Here is a 19,152-nt window from a genome sequence, read left to right on the forward strand (position 1 = left end):
CCGGCCGCGCACGTGACGAAGCGCGCGTGCTACTGGATGGGGGCGGGGCTTGGAGAAGGTGGGCGGGTGGGCGTGGCCAGAGGGGGACCTGGCGCGAGGTTAAGTGCTCCAGGTTGCTGCAAGGCAGGAAGTGGAGGTGGAGTCGTGGTCCACGGCGCGGGGCGGGGCTTGGAGCTGGCCGAGGTGGGGGCGTGGCCCAAGGAAGGAGAGCGGGTTTGGAGGAGGTGGGCAAAAAGTCGAGACGGGACGTGAGGAAGAATGACTTGAAGGGGCGGACGTGGTGTGTGGTCCCGATGGGGAACGCCCCACGGGGCGGGGCTTGGAGAACTGGAAGCAGGGGCGCGATCGAAGGGCGGGGCTTTGGAGGTGAGGATGGGGGCGTGGCTAGATAAGCGGCTCGAGGGCGTGGCTTGAGGAGGTGGAGTGGGATGAGGCTGGAGGTGGGCTCAAGGGGCGGGACTCGGTCCAGGGGGGGGGGCGGGCCCAGATGCAGGTAGAGTGGGTGGGGCTGGTTGTGGGCGTGGTCAGAGCGCAAAGCCTCAGGAGCGGGCCCTGGAGGAGGCGTGGTCCCTTCCTGTTCAAGCTGTACCTTAGAACTGGGGCCTGTCTCCTGTTGTCATCACCTGGGTGACTTCTGTACAGAGGTATACGAAGGGAAGTACAGCACAGCCCTGCCTTATGACTTTAGTCTTATTCTTGTACACTGGTTCACCCTCTTCACTCCACACTGGAGGAGGTGCCTGTGAAGGGCTTGCCTCCCTCTCTCTTCTGCACACGGCAGGCCGTGAGCACACGTGCGTGCTCCTGTGTGGACAGATATCCATAAGGCACTTCAAGGGAGCATCCCAAGCGACGTAGTGCGCATGCTCAAGCTCTGCAAAGCAACTGGTGGATTTTATGCATGCCCAAAGCCCTGGCTCCACACCAGTGTCCAAATGTGCATTCTATGCGGACTTCCTCGAATTCATTTGTGCATGCTCACGAATCTGACTTATGGAGCCTTGGGGGCTAACTTTCGGGTTCAAAATGTGTAAGCTCTGCCTCCATATTGCTCATGCTCACTCCTTCCACTTGCCTCTGAGTAGACCTATTGAGGCTTTTGGGGAGATTCTCTTGCGCAGGTCCAAAAGAGCCTGATAGTGGCCTTCTTACCAGGTGCGCATGCCCAGACTTGGGGGAGGGGAGAGGAGTGAAGTGGCCTACCTTGGGTTCAATGCGCATGCTCAGACTCCTCTCAAGCTCCTTGGCAGTTGAGGAGCGGTGTTAGCTGTGGACAAACTGGCAAGATGCTGCTGTTGACGCTGGCGGCGGTGGCCGCTGTGGTCGGAGCTCAGCCACTGTGCCGGTGCGCCTGCCTAACCGGGATGTGATGCAGCTAGAGGTGGCAGGGGGCTGGTTAACGTTAGAGCCGAGGCCTTCTCTCCAGCCCCACTGTAGGAATCAAACTTGACACATCCCTTCCAAGCACATCACTAAAACCCAGTGCTGGGGTGTGGAACCGGGGCCTTGGGCATGTATAAAATCCAAGTTTCTGTGCGGTCTGAAACCTGTCCTACCATCCATCCCAAAGCTGCTGGTATCTGAGGCTAGTTAAATCAAGCTGGGAAGGGTGCTGTGCATGGTGCCACGGTTAGCAGCATCTCTGATCGCTACCATGCCATGGCATCTCTGTGTGTTGCTAAGTGACCCCTGAACCCTGAATCATCACCAGAGTCCAGCAAGGCTCTTGGCTGCTATGAGTTTACATCCAGACTGGGCTATGTAGTCAGACCTGTCTCTGAATTTAAAAAACAAAACAACAAATATTGTGCCTCAGCCTCTCACGTGCTGAGGTGGCGGGTGACAACACTGCCATCCGGGCGTCCCAGTTTATATATAGATTTTAGTAACTTACATTCAAGGATGCCGTGCACAAAGAGCCAAGGGGACCAGACAGGTGTAGGTGTTCCAGACAGGTAACTTGTCTCCCACACAAGGGAGACAAAGCACCAAGTAGGGAAATTTAAGAATACTTGTGCAAAAGCCACTTCTGGTGAGGCGTGGGCTGGAGCTCCGTGTGCAGAGACCTGGCCCAGCTGGTGAAGCCTGAGCTACCTCCAGCTCCACAGACACCTGGCACGGTGGCCGCCCTCACAACCACGAGGAAAAAGAGAGTCAGGAGATCCAGGCCGGCCTGGGTTACTCATTCAGCCCATCTCTGAATAAACAGTGAGAGGAAACTGGAGGGACCCCTCAAGGAAGAGAGCCCCCATAGCACCAGGCCCTGGGTTCCATCCCCAGCACTGTGCATGGGATCCGGTGGGGATCGGTAAAATTCAGAGTGCCCAGACAGCATCAGGTCCCCTGGGACTGGAGTTACAGACAGGTGTGAGCTGCCATGTGGGTGCTGGGAATCGAACCTGGGTCCTGTGGAAGGGCAGCCGGTGCTCTTCATCACTGAGCCGTCTCTCCATCTCCTGAATTTTTTGTTGTTACTTACTGATTTTTGAGACAGGGTTTCTCTGTTGTAGCCCTAGCTATCCTACAACTCACTCTGTAGCCCAGGCTGGCCTCAAACTCACAAAGATCCGCCTGCCTCTGCCTCCTGAGTGCTGGGATTAAAGGCATGTGCCACACCTGGCTAATTTTTTATTTGGGGTGTGAGTGTGTGTGTGTGAATGTGTTTGTGTGTCTGTGTGTTTATGTGTATCTCTGTGTATGTCAGTATGTGTGTGAATGTGTGTGTGTGTGTCTGTGTGTGTGTGAATGTGTCTGTGTGTTTATGTGTATCTCTGTGTATGTCTGTATGTGTGTGTGTCTGTGTGTGTCTCTGTGTATGTCAGTATGTGTGTGTGAATGTGTGTGTGTGTGAATGTGTCTGTGTGTTTATGTGTATGTCTGTATGTGTGTGTGTCTGTGTTTATGTGTATCTCTGTGTATGTCAGTATGTGTGTGTGTGAATGTGTGTGTGTCTGTGTGTGTCTCTGTGTATGTCAGTATGTGTGTGTGAATGTGTGTGTGTGTGAATGTGTCTGTTTATGTGTATCTCTGTGTATGTCAGTATGTGTGTGTGTGTGTCTGTGTGTGTGTGAATGTGTCTGTGTGTTTATGTGTATCTCTGTGTATGTCTGTATGTGTGTGTCTGTGAATGTGTGTGTGTGCGTGTGCGCGCGCGCGCGCGCGCGCACATGACGTCAAAAGACAATTTGCAGGAGTCAGTTCTCTCCACCCGGGCCGAACTTGGGTTGTTAGCCCTTTGCAGCAAGCGCCTTTGTGTAGTGCGCCATCTCATTGGCCCAGTCTTTTGTGTGAGTGTGAGCCTTGGAGTCTCTGCATTCTCCGTCTCTGCCGCCTGCCTCTGTGCTCGGCACCGGCTGACGAGCCACAGCTACCCTGCCCAGCTCTCACTCTTTCCGGCAACTGTGTCAGGAACAGCTCCCACCAACATCCAGTGCTGTAGGACTCCCAGAACCCTCGAAGCGCCAAGACCACAGACTGTGCAGTATGTCCGGCAGCATGGTAGGAAAGGCCAGGACAGCTCAGCGGTTAGAGAGGAGCCAGGTTCGGTTCCCAGCCCCGACAGAGCAGCCTGGGGGCCCAGTGCCCCCTGCTGGCTGCCTCGGGCACTGCATACTTGTGGAGCTCAGGGAGACATGCAGCCAAAACACTCACCCAAGGGAAATATCTTAAGAGACTAAATGAAAAGCCAGACGCTGACGGTTGCTGTGTTTTGATCCCTCTAGGCAGTACAAGGTGAGGACCGGGAAAGTGTTCGGTTCCCAGCCGCTACGTGAAGGGGTAAGTGGTTCCTGGCAAGTCCGTTTCTCCGGGGCTGCATGGCACGCATTCCTGGTGTTTTCTCTCTCTTCTCTCGACCTCAGTGGCCCAGACTGGGGCCGAGGACCTGAGCTCTGGCCCTCCCGAGCACTGAGGGGCAGGCCCAGGCCTCTCCTGGCTGACGGGTCTGTGCTGTCCACAGGACATGCTGTTCTACGCCTTCCACAACATACACGTGCTCAGGAACTTCTGTGAAAGCAACGTTGTCCTGTACCTGGGGTGAGCGGCTTCCAGTCTCCTTCCCTGCTCTCCTCCCCCTTCTGCCCCCTCCTGCTCCCTGCCCTTCCCCCCTTTCCCCTTGCCTCTCATTTGTAAAAACCCGACCAGCTCTGGCCCACAGAGAATCCTCGCTGGGCTGGGTGTGGACACAGAGGAGAAGACCTGGGCACAGGCAGAGTATTGCCACCCAGGGTACAGGTGCCAAGCCTGTGCCTTCCACCAACCACAGGTTGACAACACAAAACAACAAAAAAATTATTTTCTTGGCTTAAAATTTTTTTAATTACATTTATTTGTGCACATGCCTGAGTGTAGACATGTAGAGGTCAGAGGCCAATTTGTGGGGGTCATTTCTCTCCTTCCATACTGTTAGTTCTGGTGGTAAAATTCAGGTGGTCAGGCTTGGTGCATGTGTCTTAACCATCCAGCCATCTTACAGTCCATGTTCCTTTTTTTTTTTTGGTTTGGAGCTGAGGATCGAACCCAGGGCCTTGTTGCACTTGCTAGGCAAGTGCTTTACCACTGAGCTAAATCCCTGCCATGTTCCTTTTTTGTTTGTTTGTTTCGTTGGTTGGTTGGTTGGTTGGTTGGTTTTTTCAAGACAGGGTTTCCCTGTGTAGTCCTGGCTGAAGACCAGGCTGGCCTTGAACTCGCAAAGATCTGCCTACCTCTGCCTCCTGAGTGCTGCGGTTAAAGGCGTGCACTACTGACTGGGTCCCTGTTCTTGTATTTATAGGCAGGCTCTGACTCTATCCCCAGGCGGCCTCAGCCTCTGGAGTGTAGAGTAGATTGCTAAGCACACCACCACTGCTGGTCACTGGGCACACACACACACACACACACACACACACACACACACACACACGCTTATTTCTTTATCTGTTTGCCGGTTGTTGTTGTTGTTTTAAACTGGGTCTCATGTAGCCCAGGCTAGCCTGAAACTCTTGATCTTCTGGCCTCAGACTCTGAAGCCCCGGGACAGCCGGCCTGTGCCTCACAACTGGCATATTTCATTTGTGGCCATTTTGTCTTTATGTCATTAAAAAAAAAAAAAAGCAGGCAGACACAGTGTAACAATTCTGGGTGACTCTGGACTTGCAGGGAACTTGGAAGGGAGAGGGCCTCAGGACTGCCCAGCCCGAGAAGCTTCCTGACCACCTTTTCCTTGGTCACAGGAAGAAGATCTTCCTATCGAAGGACAACTTTGAGAGCAGCCTTCCGCCACTCATCATCCCCAAGTCAATGAGGGTAGATATTTCCCCGGCTGTGACTCCAAATGAGTTACATTCAGGAAACTGTGGGGTTCGGGGCATGGGTCTGTCAGCTGCCAGTCCTTTTAGGGGACACTGTCTGAGATGCTGAGTCACAGGAAGTCAGAAGAGAGTGATTTCATTCCACCCATCTCCTCCCCTCCCTCCCCTCCCTCCTCCTCCCTCCCCTCCCCTCTCTCCCTCCCCTCCCTCCTCCCTCCCTCCCTCCCTTCCCTCCTCCCTCCCCTCCCTCCCCTCCCTCCCTCCTCCCTCCCCTCCCTCCTCTCCCTCCCTCCTCCCTCCCCTCCCTTTCTCTTCTCTTTCATCCTTGTAGTTTTTACCTTTCTCCTTTTCTGTCCCCTTCCCTTAAAATGTTTATTTGAGATTTCATTGATTTTTATTTTATGTGTATGGTGTTTTGTCTGCATGCCTGGTGCCCAAGGAGACCAGGGGAGGGCGCTGGATCCCCTGGAACTGGAGTAACAGGTGGTTGTGAGCCTCTGTGGGTGCTGGAACCCAGCCTTGGCCCCTGCAGGAGCAGCCCATGCTTGGAGCCACTGAGCTCTCTCAGACTCTCAGAGGAGTCTCTGCTGAGAAAGAAGGGTGCACACAGGCCAGCGGAGACCAGCGCTGCCTTCCTAACTTAGCATCTGGGCGGGGAAATGTGGAAAAAACAAGTGAAGTAGTGGCTGAAGAGAGAGTGCTGTGTGAAGAGAGAGTGCAGAGGGAGAGGAAGGAGGAGCCTGGAGCTCACTGGTCACCAGCCAAACAGAACTCCAGGTTCAGTGAGACCAGCCTCAGAATGTGAGATCAGAGCACTCAGTGGTTAGAGCACTGGGTTCCATCCCAGCACCTGCATGGTGGCTCACAACCACCTGTTACTCCAGCTCCAGGGGATCTGACACCTTCTGGCCACTGAGATACCTGAAGGCGTGTGCCAGATACACATAAATAAAAATAATGACTCTTTTTAAAAGTTGAGTTTATTTTATGTGAATAACTCCACTTCTGTGCACCAACTGCATGCAGTGTCTGGGGAGGCCAGAAGTGGGTGTTGGGTCCCCTGGATATTGAGTTATAGGTGGTTGTGAGCCACCTTGTGGGAACAGAACTCTGATCCTCTGGAAGAGCGGTCAGTAGTCTTTTTTCTTTTTCTTTCTCTTTTTTTTTTTTTTTTTTAGATTTATTTATTTATTATGTATACAGAAAAGAGGGTGCCAGATCTCATTACAGATGGTTGTGAGCCACCGTGTGGGTGCTGGAAATTGAACTCAGGACCTCTGGAAGACCAGTCAGTGCTCTTAACCTCTGAGCCATCTCTCCAGCCCCCAGTAGTCTTAATTGCTGAGCCAAGGTGCATCTGTAGGATATGCTGAAGAGGCAGAAGAATCATGAGTTCAAGGTCTGGACTAAACCTTTAAAAAAATACATGCTAAAAAAAAACAATAATATTGAGATGGAGTGGCACAGGAAGAGCTGGAGGCAGGAAGAGCTGGTGTCCACACAAGCACTCAACAAACACGTTCCGCAAACAAGCAAATACCTGTCGCAGGGGGTGGTGGTTCACGACTTCCATCCCAGCATTTGAGAGACAGAGGCAGGTGGATCGGAGTGAGGTTGAGGCCTGCCTGGACCACATACAATAATTAAATAGCGAGTGTTACTATCCAGAACAGTTGATTCCTAAACTAGTATCCTAACTAGCTGCCAGTATGTACTTGTGATGAGTCATGGTCTGGGTCCCCACACCCAACTCCCGTGATGGATCATGCCCTCCCTGTGAGCCAGAACAAACCATGCAGGCCTTCAGAGGCCCACATCAGGCATTCTGTCACAGTGTACGTCATTGTTCTTAGGCGGGAGGAGCGTCCGTCACAAGCGCTTTATTCACTTCTGAATCAAAACTACTGTTGGTGGTGAATAAGAAAGTCTACATATACAATTATCTTACGGAGAAATGGATTAGAACTGGAGGTTTGTGATCCCCTGTGCCCGCCGCAGACCTCCTGCCCCACCCCCACCACCCTGGGCCTCTGCTGTCCCTGTTCCTTGGCTGCATTTTGTTTTGTTTCGGAGACAAGGCCTCATGTAGCCCAGGTGGGCCTCAACCTAGCTAGATAGCCAGAATGACCTTGAGCTCGTGGCCCCTCTGTCCACTGCAGTGCTGGGGTAGCAGGCATGCACCACCATGTCTGGTTTATGTGGTGCTGGGGTGGAACCTGGGGCCTGTGCATGCTACATGGGAGCTCTGCCCACTGAGCCACAGCCCCATTCTGAAGTTTGTGGGGTTTTCTCTCCTCCTCTTTTTGTATTGTATTAGTGTTTGCCTGCATGTCTGTTTATCACATGTATGCAGTGCCCATGCAGGCCAGAAGGGGGCGTCAGGTCCTTGTTTAGAATACTTGCTTAACTATGCAAAGATATGGTGCATTTGTTTAATTATGTAAAGATGTGTTTGCTGTGTTACCTTGCCTGCCTAAGGCACCTGATTGGTCTAGTAAAAAGCTGAATGACCAATAGCAAGGGAGGAGGTTTAGGCGGGACTTCCAGGCAGGAAGGAGGAAAGAGGCTCTGGGGAAGAAAGAAAAAAGATGCCAAGGAGAAGCCAGGGGCCAGACAGACAGACATGGAGGAATCAGGAAAGAAGGACACACAGAATGAAAGAAAGGTAAAAGCCCTGAGGCAAAACAAAGATGAAGAGAAACAGGTTAAGTTCTTATATTTTTGGTTGTGAGCCTAGCCTTTAACGGCTGAGCCATCTCTCCAGCCCGAAACAGATTAAGTTCTAAGAGCTAGTGGGACAAGCCTAAGCTAATAAGCCTTCATAATTAACAATATGTCTCTGTGTCTTTATTTGGACGTTGTTTGGCAGCCCCCCAAAAAATTCCAACTACAGGGTCCCCTGGAAGTGGAGTCACAGATGGTTGTGAGCTGCCATATGGGTGCTGGGAATTGAACCTGGGACCTCTGTGAGAACAGCCTTGTTCTCTAACCACTGAACCATCCCTCCAGCCCCTGTTTTGTTTTGATGATGTTGTTTGTTTTGTTTTGAGAAAGGGCATCATTCTGTAGTGCAGGCTGGCCTCAGATTTGCAATCCTCCTGCCTCAGCCTTAAGTCCTGAACTGACAGGCATGTGCTACCATTCCTGTCCTAATAGTTAACTTGGAGAACTCAAAATATGCAGCCAAGTGTGTTGGCGCAGGCCTCTCAGCCTAGCATTTGGGATGTGGAAGCAGGAAGTTTCAGGGCTTGGATGTCCACCAGGGATGGATAGCCAGTTGTAGGCCAATGAGATCCTGTCTCAAAACCCACAGCAAAACCACAGCTGCCTATGGCTGCACGTATGTATTTATAATGTGTACATCTACCGTATCTCCTCTTCAGGTATATCAGGGAAAGTCTCACACGTCAGCGGCGACAGTTGTTGTTTTCACAATGAATTTTGCCTGGTAAGTTGGAATCTTTCATTAAAAAACAACAAACAAACAAACAAAAAAACCCAACCATTCTATTCTAAGTGCAAATACTTAGGAATGATCTAGGAACCTGTAAGTATAAGTGGCCTTAGGCAGTGTCACTTCCCCACACTCAGGATGGCTGGGCCGTGAGGTAACGGCCCGTGGGATTGACCAGTCAACAGAACTGAAAGTGTGTCTTCCTTTATTATTGTGTGTTGGGATGTTTTCTTGGTTTTTGAGCGAGGATCTCATATAACCCAAGCCAAATATGACTCTGAACTCTGGATCCTCCTGTCTCTACCTCCACAGGAGCTAGGATGACAGGCCTAACCCAAACACACACCTTACACTGTCTTACACAGTTTTTTGTTTGTTTAATAGACAGGTAAGTCTAGGGGGTGGAGGCAGGCAGATCTTCATGAGTACCAGGCTAGTCTGGTGTTCACATTGTGTTCGAGGCCAGCTGGGGCTACCTAGAACCTATCTCAAGAGATAGAGGGGTCTGGAGAAATGGTTCAGAGGTTAAGAGCACTGACTGCTCTTCCAGAGTTCCTGAGTTCAATTCCCAGCAACCACATGGTGGCTCACAACCATCTGTAATGAGATCTGGTGCCTTCTTCTGGCCTGAAGTCAAACATGCTGTATACATAATAAATAAATAAATAAATATTTTTAAAAATCTTAAAAGAGAGAGAGAGAGAGAGAGAGAGAATGTTTGGCCGGGCAGTGGTGGCACACACCTGTAATCCCAGCACTCAGGAGGCAGAGGCAGGTGGATCTCTGTGAGTTCGAGGCCAGCCTGGTCTACAGAGCTAGTCCAGGACAGGCTCCAAAGCTACAGAGAGAAACCCTGTCTTGAAAAACAAAAACAGAGAGAGAGAGAGAGACTGAGAATGTGATTACCCCCTCAGGACCTGGCTGGTAGCGAGGACCTGCAAGATGGCAAGCCCTGCCTCAGGTCCACACTGCTCCGTGCCCAGAGGGGTGGTGTAAGTGTCCTGGCCCTCATTCTCAGCACCTGTCACCATTGAGATTCTCTGAATCTCCTGCTGCTCCCTGTCCAGCTCTCCACGGCCAGGGCTGAGAGCAGTGTTTGCCTTTGGTATAAACAGATGTTTTGACCTTGTCAGTTGAGCTAAGGATGGTCTTGGGTCCCACAGGCCTGTGACCCCAAAGTTTCAAGCAGGTTTAAAAACTGAGGCTTGGGCTCCTTCCTGTCGCCCCTGAAGGTCAGCATTGCCACATGGGTGGCATAGCCGGGCAGGCCCCTGTTGCTTGCCCTCCTCCTGCAGCCCATGTGAAAGCCAGCCAGCAGGAAAGATGCTTCCAGCTAATTTGCCGCATGACTGGTGACCAAGGTGTGTCTAGGCCTCAGCAGGAGGCTCGTGTCAGCTAGGTCTGGCAGATGACCAAGAAGCCTGTTGTTGGGGGCCTCGGCTTCCCTGGTCAATGGCTCCCGTGAAAGCCTCCCACATATGGCATGAGGCTTTTGTATACTACCCAGGCCCTGGCCTCTCTTCCCTAATAACTCTTTTAAAAATTCATACACACACTTTTTTTGTTTGGTTTTTGTTTTTCAAGACAGGGTTTCTCTGTGTAGCTTTGCGCCTTTCCTGGAACTCGCTCTGTAGACCAGGCTGGCCTCGAACTCACAGAAATCCACCTGCCTCTGCCTCCCGAGTGCTGGGATTAAAGGCGTGCACCACCACCGCCCAGCCGCTTGTTCTCTTACTTGGCGTGCACGCGCGCACACACACACACACACACACACACACACACACACACACACGCGCACACACACACACGCACACACACACACACACACACACACACACGCACACACACACACACACACACACACACACACACACACGCACACACTTCACTCACAGTCAGCAACAGCTCTCACACAGCTCTACACTGCTGTCTCTCTCCACACCACCACAGCTGCTGTATCTCAGAGCCAAACTCTGGACAATTATAAGTTACATGTAAGTTTTCAGGTTCCTACCCATTCTCACAACATAAGATAACGTCACGTAGTTTCTCTTAGGCTAGTAATGTCACATTGACCCATGCAGGTAGCCCTAAGCTGGTGAGGGATCCCAGACAGTAAGTAAACAGTTGGCTGAACCTTGAGCCTGTAGCGTTAACTGAGGCTAGGACTTCGTGCAAAAAGTCAATTACTGAGAAAGTTATGTCTGAAGTTGCTTCAAGCTCTGACCTTGAATAAGCAAAACAGCACCTGGAGAAATGACCTTGCGTATTTGTCTGTAGGGCCAACCAGCCTGCTTTGATCTGCTCTAAAGCCTAAGAGCTGTCTGTGTAAAAGGCTGTCCTAGTACCTGAAAGTCCTACGTCAGTCTGAGTAATTAAAAAGTTCATTGAACCTAGCCTTGGTGTCCCACCCCTACAATCTCAGTACTCAGAAGGCTGAGGCAGGAGGATAGCCATGACTTTGAGACTAACCTTGGCAAAACAGTGAGAACCTAAATAAATAAATAAATAAATAAATAAACAGACAAAAAGGAAAAACAAACAAACATCAACAACAAAAACAACCCAAGAATCAAAAAAAAAAAAAAAAAACGAGAGCAAAGGCCAGACATGTGGCTGAATGAGTAACAGTAGCACACAAAGAAATATAGGCGGCACAGCCAAACTAAGGGTTCTGGGGAGAAGAAGGTTGAAGTCACAGGAGTCACCAGGAGATACCGGAGACACAGGAGGACAGGTAAAGCCATGAGCCACATGGTAATACATATATTAATAGCAATGAGTTAATTTAAGTTGAAAGAGCTAGTTAGTAATAAGCCAAAGCTATCGGCTGAGCATGTATAATTAATAATAAGCCTCAGTGTGGTTGTTTGGGACCTGGCAGGCGGGACAGAAACTTCTGCCTAGAAGGAAATGAAGTTTGGATGTTATGGCATCCTTTCCTCACCTGTGAATCCATCACTAGGTGGGTTTTTCAGGGAGGGATCTTCCTGAGTACCCCATCCCACTGGGTCAGGACAAAAATTTTTATGTCTTGTGGCTTGAAATTCCTGCCCTTTCCAATGAGCAGCACAGTCATGTAACAGACTGCCTGTGGCTTTCCAACCCAGGGGTAAACTGAGAGGTCCCAGACTGGCGCTAGCTGGCTACAGAATATTATTTTAAGCGGTTTTACTTTTGTTTATGTTGCATTTACTTAACTCCGTGAAGCTGTGTTACTTTGCCTGTCTAAAACACCTGATGGTCTAATAAAGAACTGAACAGCCAATAGGGAGGCAGGAGAAAGGATAGGTGGGGCTGGCAGGCAGAGAGGATACATAGAAGGAGAAATCTGGGAGGAGAAAAAGAAGTAGCCAGAGAAGGAGGAGGACTCCAGGCATCAGCCATCCAGTGCTACACAGAAAGCCATAGAGTAATAGTAAGATTTACAGAAGTAAGAGAACAGGAAAAGCCAGAGGCAAAGGTAGATGGGATAATTTAAGTTAAGGAAAGCTGGCAAGAAGCAAGCCAAGCTAAAGCTGGACATTTATAATTAAGAATAAGCCTCTTGTGTGATTTATTTATGAGCTGGTTGGTGGGCCCCCAAAAGAGTAAAAAATAACCAACAACATATAATACCTTAAACAAGAGTAGAAACCCTAAATCCACCATGCAGCACACACTCATACCACAGCTAGTATGAGACTGTAGAAATCCACCTTAGAGCTCAGCTCATGGCAGCTGGCGGCTGCTCCATCTCGCAGGCAGCTGCTGAGACTAGGAAGCCTGGTGCAGGTTTGTTTCTGTGCATTTCGAACCTTATGTGGAAATTCCTGCCCTGCATTGTGCTGCCATATGTAAATAGAGTTTTTCTGAGTCCTGCCCTGTCCCACAGCTGATTCCAAATAATCACTCAGAGGCTTGTATTAATTATAAATGCTTGGCTGATGGCTCAGGCTTATTACTAGTTAGCTCTTACATTTAAGTTAACCCATTTCTATTAATCTGTGCATCACCAAATGGCCCCTGGTTTACCGGTCCTTTAGCATCTTGTTCCTTCTGCAGCTGGCTTGCATCTGCCCCAGCTCAGCCCTTCTTCATCTCTGTCTTCAGTTTGATTGTACCACCTAACCTGACCTTGCTTCACCATTGGCCAAACAACTTTATTATCAACCAGTGAGAGCAACACATATTCACAGCATACCGAAGGACCATCCCACCAAACCCACCCATACCCCATCTATTAGGAATGTTCTCTAGACTATTTCCTGTTTTCTGTGGGCACTAGTATCTTTGGGGGAAACTTGAAAAAATCAGAATAATTGTTAGGTCTTGGCTGGAATAGTTTGTGAGGCTGGACCATCTCAGCAATCAGCCTTGAATCTGTTCTGGATGCAGAATTCTGCAGAGACTATAATAGGCATATTGAGATGCTGGATCACCTGGGCCATGCGTTTCATTGGTGGCTGGTCTCCTTTTTCTGAAAATACATAAACTTTTGAAGGAAACATACATATCTGTATTAATGCAAGTATAGACTGTTTGTTGTACACAAGTTAGCCAAAGATGATTTTCTGTTCTATATTTGAGTAGGTAAAATATACACTACATATTTTGTAGTTTTTTTTGAGATTTTTTTTTTTTATGTCTGTAGTCAGGATTTTTGGGGGATAGGGTCTTCCCTGATCAAATCTGATCATCTTTAGCCTGGAATGAATCCACAGCCTCTCATTTCCTGTGGAAATAAAAGCACAACCTTTCCCACAAAGCAACACAACTTTTGACTTCCATTTTGAAGTCAAGATATTTTTAAAAGATATAGATTGGTTTAATTTAGCAGCTTCCATAATCCAGTGTTTCTTAACAGCCAAAAAATTCAAAGACAACACAATAACATACAGGATCCAAACTCTCTGTGTAGTTCCCATATTTACATGGCTTATCATTATAGTGGCTTATCATTATAGTTATAGGAATAATTATTGTTAATATTTTGCTCCTTTTTAAAAGACTTTATTATTCTTAAGCTATTTTTAACCTATGACTGTATATACTCTTTATCTTTTCTCTCCCAAGCCTGTGTGTGTGTGTGTGTGTGTGTGTGTGTGTGTGTGTGTGTGTATGTTGTTTTTTTTTCCAGGACAGGGTTTCTCTGTGTAGCTTTGCACCATTCCTGGAACTCACTCTGTAGCCTATGCTGGCTTCAAACTCACAGAGATCAACCTGCCCGAGTGCTGGGATTTAAGGTGTGTGCCACCACCGCCCGGCCAACCTATGTATATTTTTAAACACTGTAATTCGTTTAGAGGTTTCTTTTGTCTGGATCTCTACTGAGCATCTGTATTGTTCTATGATTACATGAGACAAATCTTAAATTGCTAAGCCAACTGCCAGCATTGTTCAGCTTAGTGTATGGTGGAAGTGCATTTCAGCTAGCAGCCAGCTCCATCCTGCAGGCAGCTGCTGGGAGATGCGACTCTGTACTGCAGCCAGCATGAGGCTGACACTAGGAAGCCACATTTGGCTCCATTTTGTGTGTTTGGGGGCCTTTTTTTTTTTCCTTTTAGCTTTCTCAGGTCTTATGTGGATGTAGTTGCCCCACATTGGGTGACGTATGTAGGGGGACTTTTCTTTCCCACCCACCAGTTCCCAAATAACCAACATGGAGACTTGATTTTAATTATAAATGCTCAGCCAATAGCTCAGGCTTGTTATTAGCTAACTCTTACAACTTCAATGAGCCCATTTCTATTAATCTACATTCTGCCACCCTGTGTTACCTCTCTTTCATCTTGCACCTCCTGTTTTCTTCTCTGCAGCTCTCTGACTTCACCCTTCTTTTTCCCAGTGGTCTTTAGTCTGGTTCTCTCTCCTAGTCTTATCATGTCCACTTATTAGCCAGTCAGCCTCTTTATTTAACCAGTCACAGCGACATATGTTCACGCAGCGTAAAGGAGCATCCCACAGTAGTCCTGTTGCTGTCATGAGACACCGCTGCCATAGTGCTCACAGAAGAGTTTGTTGGGGTTCACATTTTCAGAGGGTGAGTCCATGACTGTCAGTGGTGGGAGCCTGGCAACAGGCAGGCATGGTGCTGGAGCAGCAGCTGAGAGCTCTTGTCCTCATCTACAAGAGAGACAGAGAGCTAACTGAGCCTGCTATGGCCTCAAAGCCAACCCCATGGCACACCTCTTTCACAAAGGGCCACACCTTCTGACCCTTCCCAAACAGTTCCGCCAACTGAGGACCAAGTGTTCAGACAGATGAGCCTATGGCGGGGAACGTTCTTACTCAGACGCCACAGCGTATGAACACAAGCATACAGGATGCAGCCTTGGAGCTTTCATCTGCAAGATGTGTGCATTGGTCCCTCACCCCATCAGAGTGCTGAGTAATTTGGTTGTTTCCCCTTTTTTGATTATTAAAAGCAAATCTGGGCCAAGCACTCTGCCTCAGTCACATGCCCATGTTTGACTCCATTGGTAAGCTGTGGTATCCATGTGGTAACCTAAGTGGTGAGACTGCATCTCTGCAGGGGCTCGGGGGCAGAACCCCCTGCGAGTGCTTACTTGTACATAGTTTCCCTGAAAGCACAGAGTTGTCAATTGTTTGGACTGGATGCCCCAAGGATAGGTCAGTGGAAGTAATTCTCAGGCATAGACAAGGATGACCTAGAATTCCTGACTCTCCACCTCCTAAGTTCCAGAATGTGGGTATGCACCAGCACGCTGGGGTTCTGTGGTGCTGGGGATAGAAGCCGGGGGGCCTCCTGCATACTTGGCCAGCACCAGCACGCTGGGGTTCTGTGGTGCTGGGATAGAAGCCGGGGGGGGGGGGGGGCTCTGCATACTTGGCCAGCATCAGCATGCTGGGGTTCTGTGGTGCTGGGGATAGAAGCCGGGGGGCCTCCTGCATACTTGGCCAGCAGTCCACCCGCTGAGCACTCTTGTGATGTGACGTCTTCTCTGTGTTCTTTCCCAGGAGTTATCGAATAGAATTTTTGCGTATCTCCGTGGTGGACCGCTGCCTAACACCAAATATTCTCCTCTGACAATGGAGGATTCTCGTTCGAGCTCCTGTACAGTGACAGCCTGGTAAGTGGCTGGGGACGGAGTCAAAAAGCGTGGAGTAGAGTTGGCTCTGGGGAGGCCTTGTCCTCCATCTGGCTCAGTGAGTGATTAATACTGAAGGTAAGGACAGACATTTGCTCCTGTAAGTGGCCCCCAAGTCACACTCCTGCAGGCTGTCATAATGGGAACCCATTGGTTCAACTTGATACAACCTAGAGTCATTGGGAAGAAGCCACAGTTGAGAAAATGCCTCTACTAGATGGAGCTGTGAAACATTTTCTTGAATTGATGATTGATGAAATAGATGTAGGAGGTCCAGCCCCACTGTGGGCAGTGCCACCCCAGGCAGGCTGAGCGAGGTGTGTGGAGCAGCCACTAAGCAGTGTTCCTCTGTGGCCTCTGCTTTAGCTCCTGCCCTGAGTTCAATCTGGTGATGGACTGTGCCAGGGAAATGTTCAGGTGAAATAAACCCTTTCCTCTTATAGCTGCTTTTTGGTCATGTTGTTCATCACAGCAACAGAGACAGGCACGGAAACCAGAAGTGTGAAATTAGAAAGAGGACCACTTGAGGGGAGGGAGATGAGCTGGAGAGGGAGGGGACAAGAGAGGGCAGTGGGATTTATGATCAAAGAACAACATGGACATGGGGGCAAAGGCTCTGTGTAATTAACACATGTTGATTAAAAACTAAACACGCTTACTGGGCAGCAGTGGCACATGCTTGTCATTCCAGCACTCTAGGAGGCAGAGGCAGATGGATCTCTGTGAGTTTGAGTCCAGCCTGGTCTACAGAACAAGTTCCAGGACAGCCAGAGCTACCACAGAAAGACCCTGTCCTCAAAACAAAACTAAAACCAAAACCAAAAACAGACAGGCTTGGGCATGAAGCAACTGTAATCTTAGCCACTGAGGCATGCCGAGCAGGAGGATTACCTGACTGCCTTAAACCCTGGGACCAGACAAGAAATATTGCAAGACTCCAAGTCAGAGTTTAAAGACAGACAGACAGATGGACGGACAGATAGATGGACACACACACACACACACACACACACACACACACACACACACGAGTGGCTGTTCTTCCAGAGCACCCAGGTTCAATTTCCAGCATCCACTGTGGGTTTCACATCCATCTATACTCCAGTCCCAGGAGATCTGTCACCTCTGCCCTCCACCAGTATCAGGCATTTGGTTTCTCAGGACACATATGCAGGTAAAACACCCGTACACATTAGGAAAAGGACAAAACAAAAGCAGTGTCCATTAAGGGACCCCAAAAGGTGCCTGTCTATGGCTCTCTATGGTTGCTATAACAAAAACAGCCAGGAGTGGGTGATAGATGAGAAACAAGAGGCCAGCTGTGGTGTGAAGGCTCACACGAGGCTGAGAAAGGAGGACAGTAAAAGTCCAGTCCAGCCTAGGCTATAGAGTAAGATCCTATCTCCACAAACAAAATACCACAGAACAGAAACTCATTTCTCATGATTCTGGGAGTGCTGGGAAATCTCCGTTCCAGGTTCCTGCTGACTCTGTTGCCAAGATGGCTGCCCTTTACTTCCAAGATGGCAGCTCACAGCTGTGTTCTGAAAGGAGCCAATGGGAAGTGAGGAAGGACGTATGGTGGAAGAGCAGAAGCCTGTGAAAGACCTCAAGCCGTTCTGTGAGGGGAAAGCTGGGATTTGAGCATGGTGTTTCCCCAAAGGTTTTTGTTTGGTTTGGTTTTGTTTTTCGAGACAGGGTTTCTCTGTGTAGCTTTGCGCCTTTCCTGGAACTCGCTTGGTAGCCCAGGCTGGCCTTGAACTCACAGAGATCCGCCTGCCTCTGCCTCCGAGTGCTGGGATTAAAGGCGTGTGCCACCACCGCCCGGCCAACCTATGTATATTTTTAAACACTGTAACTCATTTAGAGGTTTCTTTTGTCTGGATCTCTCTTTACTGAGCATCTGTATTCTGCCAATTTACTCTTTATCTTAGACATTTTTTTCTGGATGATTTGTCTTTTTTCTTCACATGTCTCCTTTGTCCAGTGTTCTTTAGATTCCTTAGCCTTTATTCTCCTGAAAAGACAAAACTGAAACCCTTCCCCAACCCTAATTTTGGGCAGGTTCCCTTTTGGCAACTTATGTCTGACCAAATGAAAAGCATTTGTGAGTTGTATAAGTTAGTTTACACTGAATGGTCCCCCGTCTGATGACTGATCAAAAGGCCTCTTGTTCTAATCTAATCTTTATCAGTTTTTGATTTATGGTTGCTCCTGAGATTTTTGTCTTATGTTCTATAGCTGTCCTAATCATCCAGAGCAGTATGATTTTACAACAGGCTTGGGTGTTTAAATTGCTCTGGAAGGAGTTTCCTCCATGATAACAGGAAGTGACTGGAACTGAATTAAGCAAGGGGGCCTGCGAGAGGGCCCTCAAGGAGTTTCCCCAATGACAAAGGGTGACCCTGTCTGTCCCTTGTTGATCTACATTCATTGGTCCAATGTGCCTTTTACCCCCACCTTCTGCATACTCCAGAAGGGAATCCAATTCCTCTTGATTATTCTTAGAAAAAAAAAAAACATTGTTTTAGGAATGCCCTGTTTACAATTACTTTTTAGGTGACCGTGTTTACCACCATTGAAACACTTGACATTATAGTTTTTTTCAGAACTCTGGAAATCACCTCTTATCCAAGCATCATCATGGTTATGAGATTCAATATTGATTGTATCTCGGATCCAATCCTCCAAGGGTGCAGATCTTGCCTTCAATGGCCTAATTACCCTTTTGCATTGTGCATTAGCATTTTCAAAAGCCACAGATTTAATTATTATTTGTCTAGCTTCTGAATTTGGTATCATTCTATTTATTGCTAAAGTCAATCTTTGTAGAAAATCAGTGAAGGTTTCTTTTGGCATTGTATAACTTTGGCAAATGACTCAGTTTTCTTTCCAACTTCTTCAGTTCTGTCCTAAGCATCCAAGGCTGCTGCATGGCATAGAGCCAGGGTGTGGTCATCATATCGAGACTGCCTTTCTACATTAGCAGAATCTCCCTCTCTAAGAAGTTGGTCCTGGGAGATTTCCACACCTCTAGTCCTTCTTCATTGTTCAATGGTCCTAGCCTCATCCTTCTACCAGATCCTCCACTGTAACTGAAGATCAGGCTCTAAGGCTGCTATAACCAAATCTCTCCAGGGATAATTCTATTATAAGTTGACCATGAGTTTACCATCTGCTTCACAAAAGGTGAATGCATGTTGTATGATACTATCACTTCCTTGAATCTCTTTAAATTTCACATTTCCACAGGAGTCCATTCAGTTCCTCTTACATAACCTTGGGGATATCTACCATTTGGCAGTTCCTGTAAGGTTAC

At 48.6% G+C, this 19,152-nt stretch overlaps 1 protein-coding gene across 1 annotated transcript; it reads left to right on the plus strand.

Moving 5' to 3' along the window:
* The first annotated feature begins 36 nt into the window (after positions 1 to 36).
* Catsperd (cation channel sperm associated auxiliary subunit delta) lies at positions 37 to 15,819 on the plus strand. The gene is made up of 8 exons (XM_036171246.1): positions 37 to 154; positions 270 to 366; positions 3,723 to 3,777; positions 3,959 to 4,035; positions 5,211 to 5,283; positions 7,142 to 7,259; positions 8,672 to 8,736; positions 15,703 to 15,819. The coding sequence occupies exons 1-8, from the start codon at positions 37 to 39 to the stop codon at positions 15,817 to 15,819; spliced, it is 720 nt and encodes a 239-aa protein (XP_036027139.1).
* Positions 15,820 to 19,152: the final 3,333 nt, after the last annotated feature.

This window comes from Onychomys torridus, chromosome 21 (genome assembly GCF_903995425.1).
Source record: "Onychomys torridus chromosome 21, mOncTor1.1, whole genome shotgun sequence".
NCBI classification, from domain to species: domain Eukaryota; kingdom Metazoa; phylum Chordata; class Mammalia; order Rodentia; family Cricetidae; genus Onychomys; species Onychomys torridus.

What these genes read in the sequence shown, in the direction of transcription:
- Catsperd (XM_036171246.1), top strand. Translation starts at nt 37, where the DNA reads ATGGGGGCGGGGCTTGGAGAAGGTGGGCGGGTGGGCGTGGCCAGAGGG. An exon ending in GAAATGGATTAGAACTGGAG is followed by an intron (nt 7,260 to 8,671) that starts GTTTGTGATCCC and finishes TCTCCTCTTCAG; the next exon opens with GTATATCAGGGAAAGTCTCA. An exon ending in TTCACAATGAATTTTGCCTG is followed by an intron (nt 8,737 to 15,702) that starts GTAAGTTGGAAT and finishes GTTCTTTCCCAG; the next exon opens with GAGTTATCGAATAGAATTTT.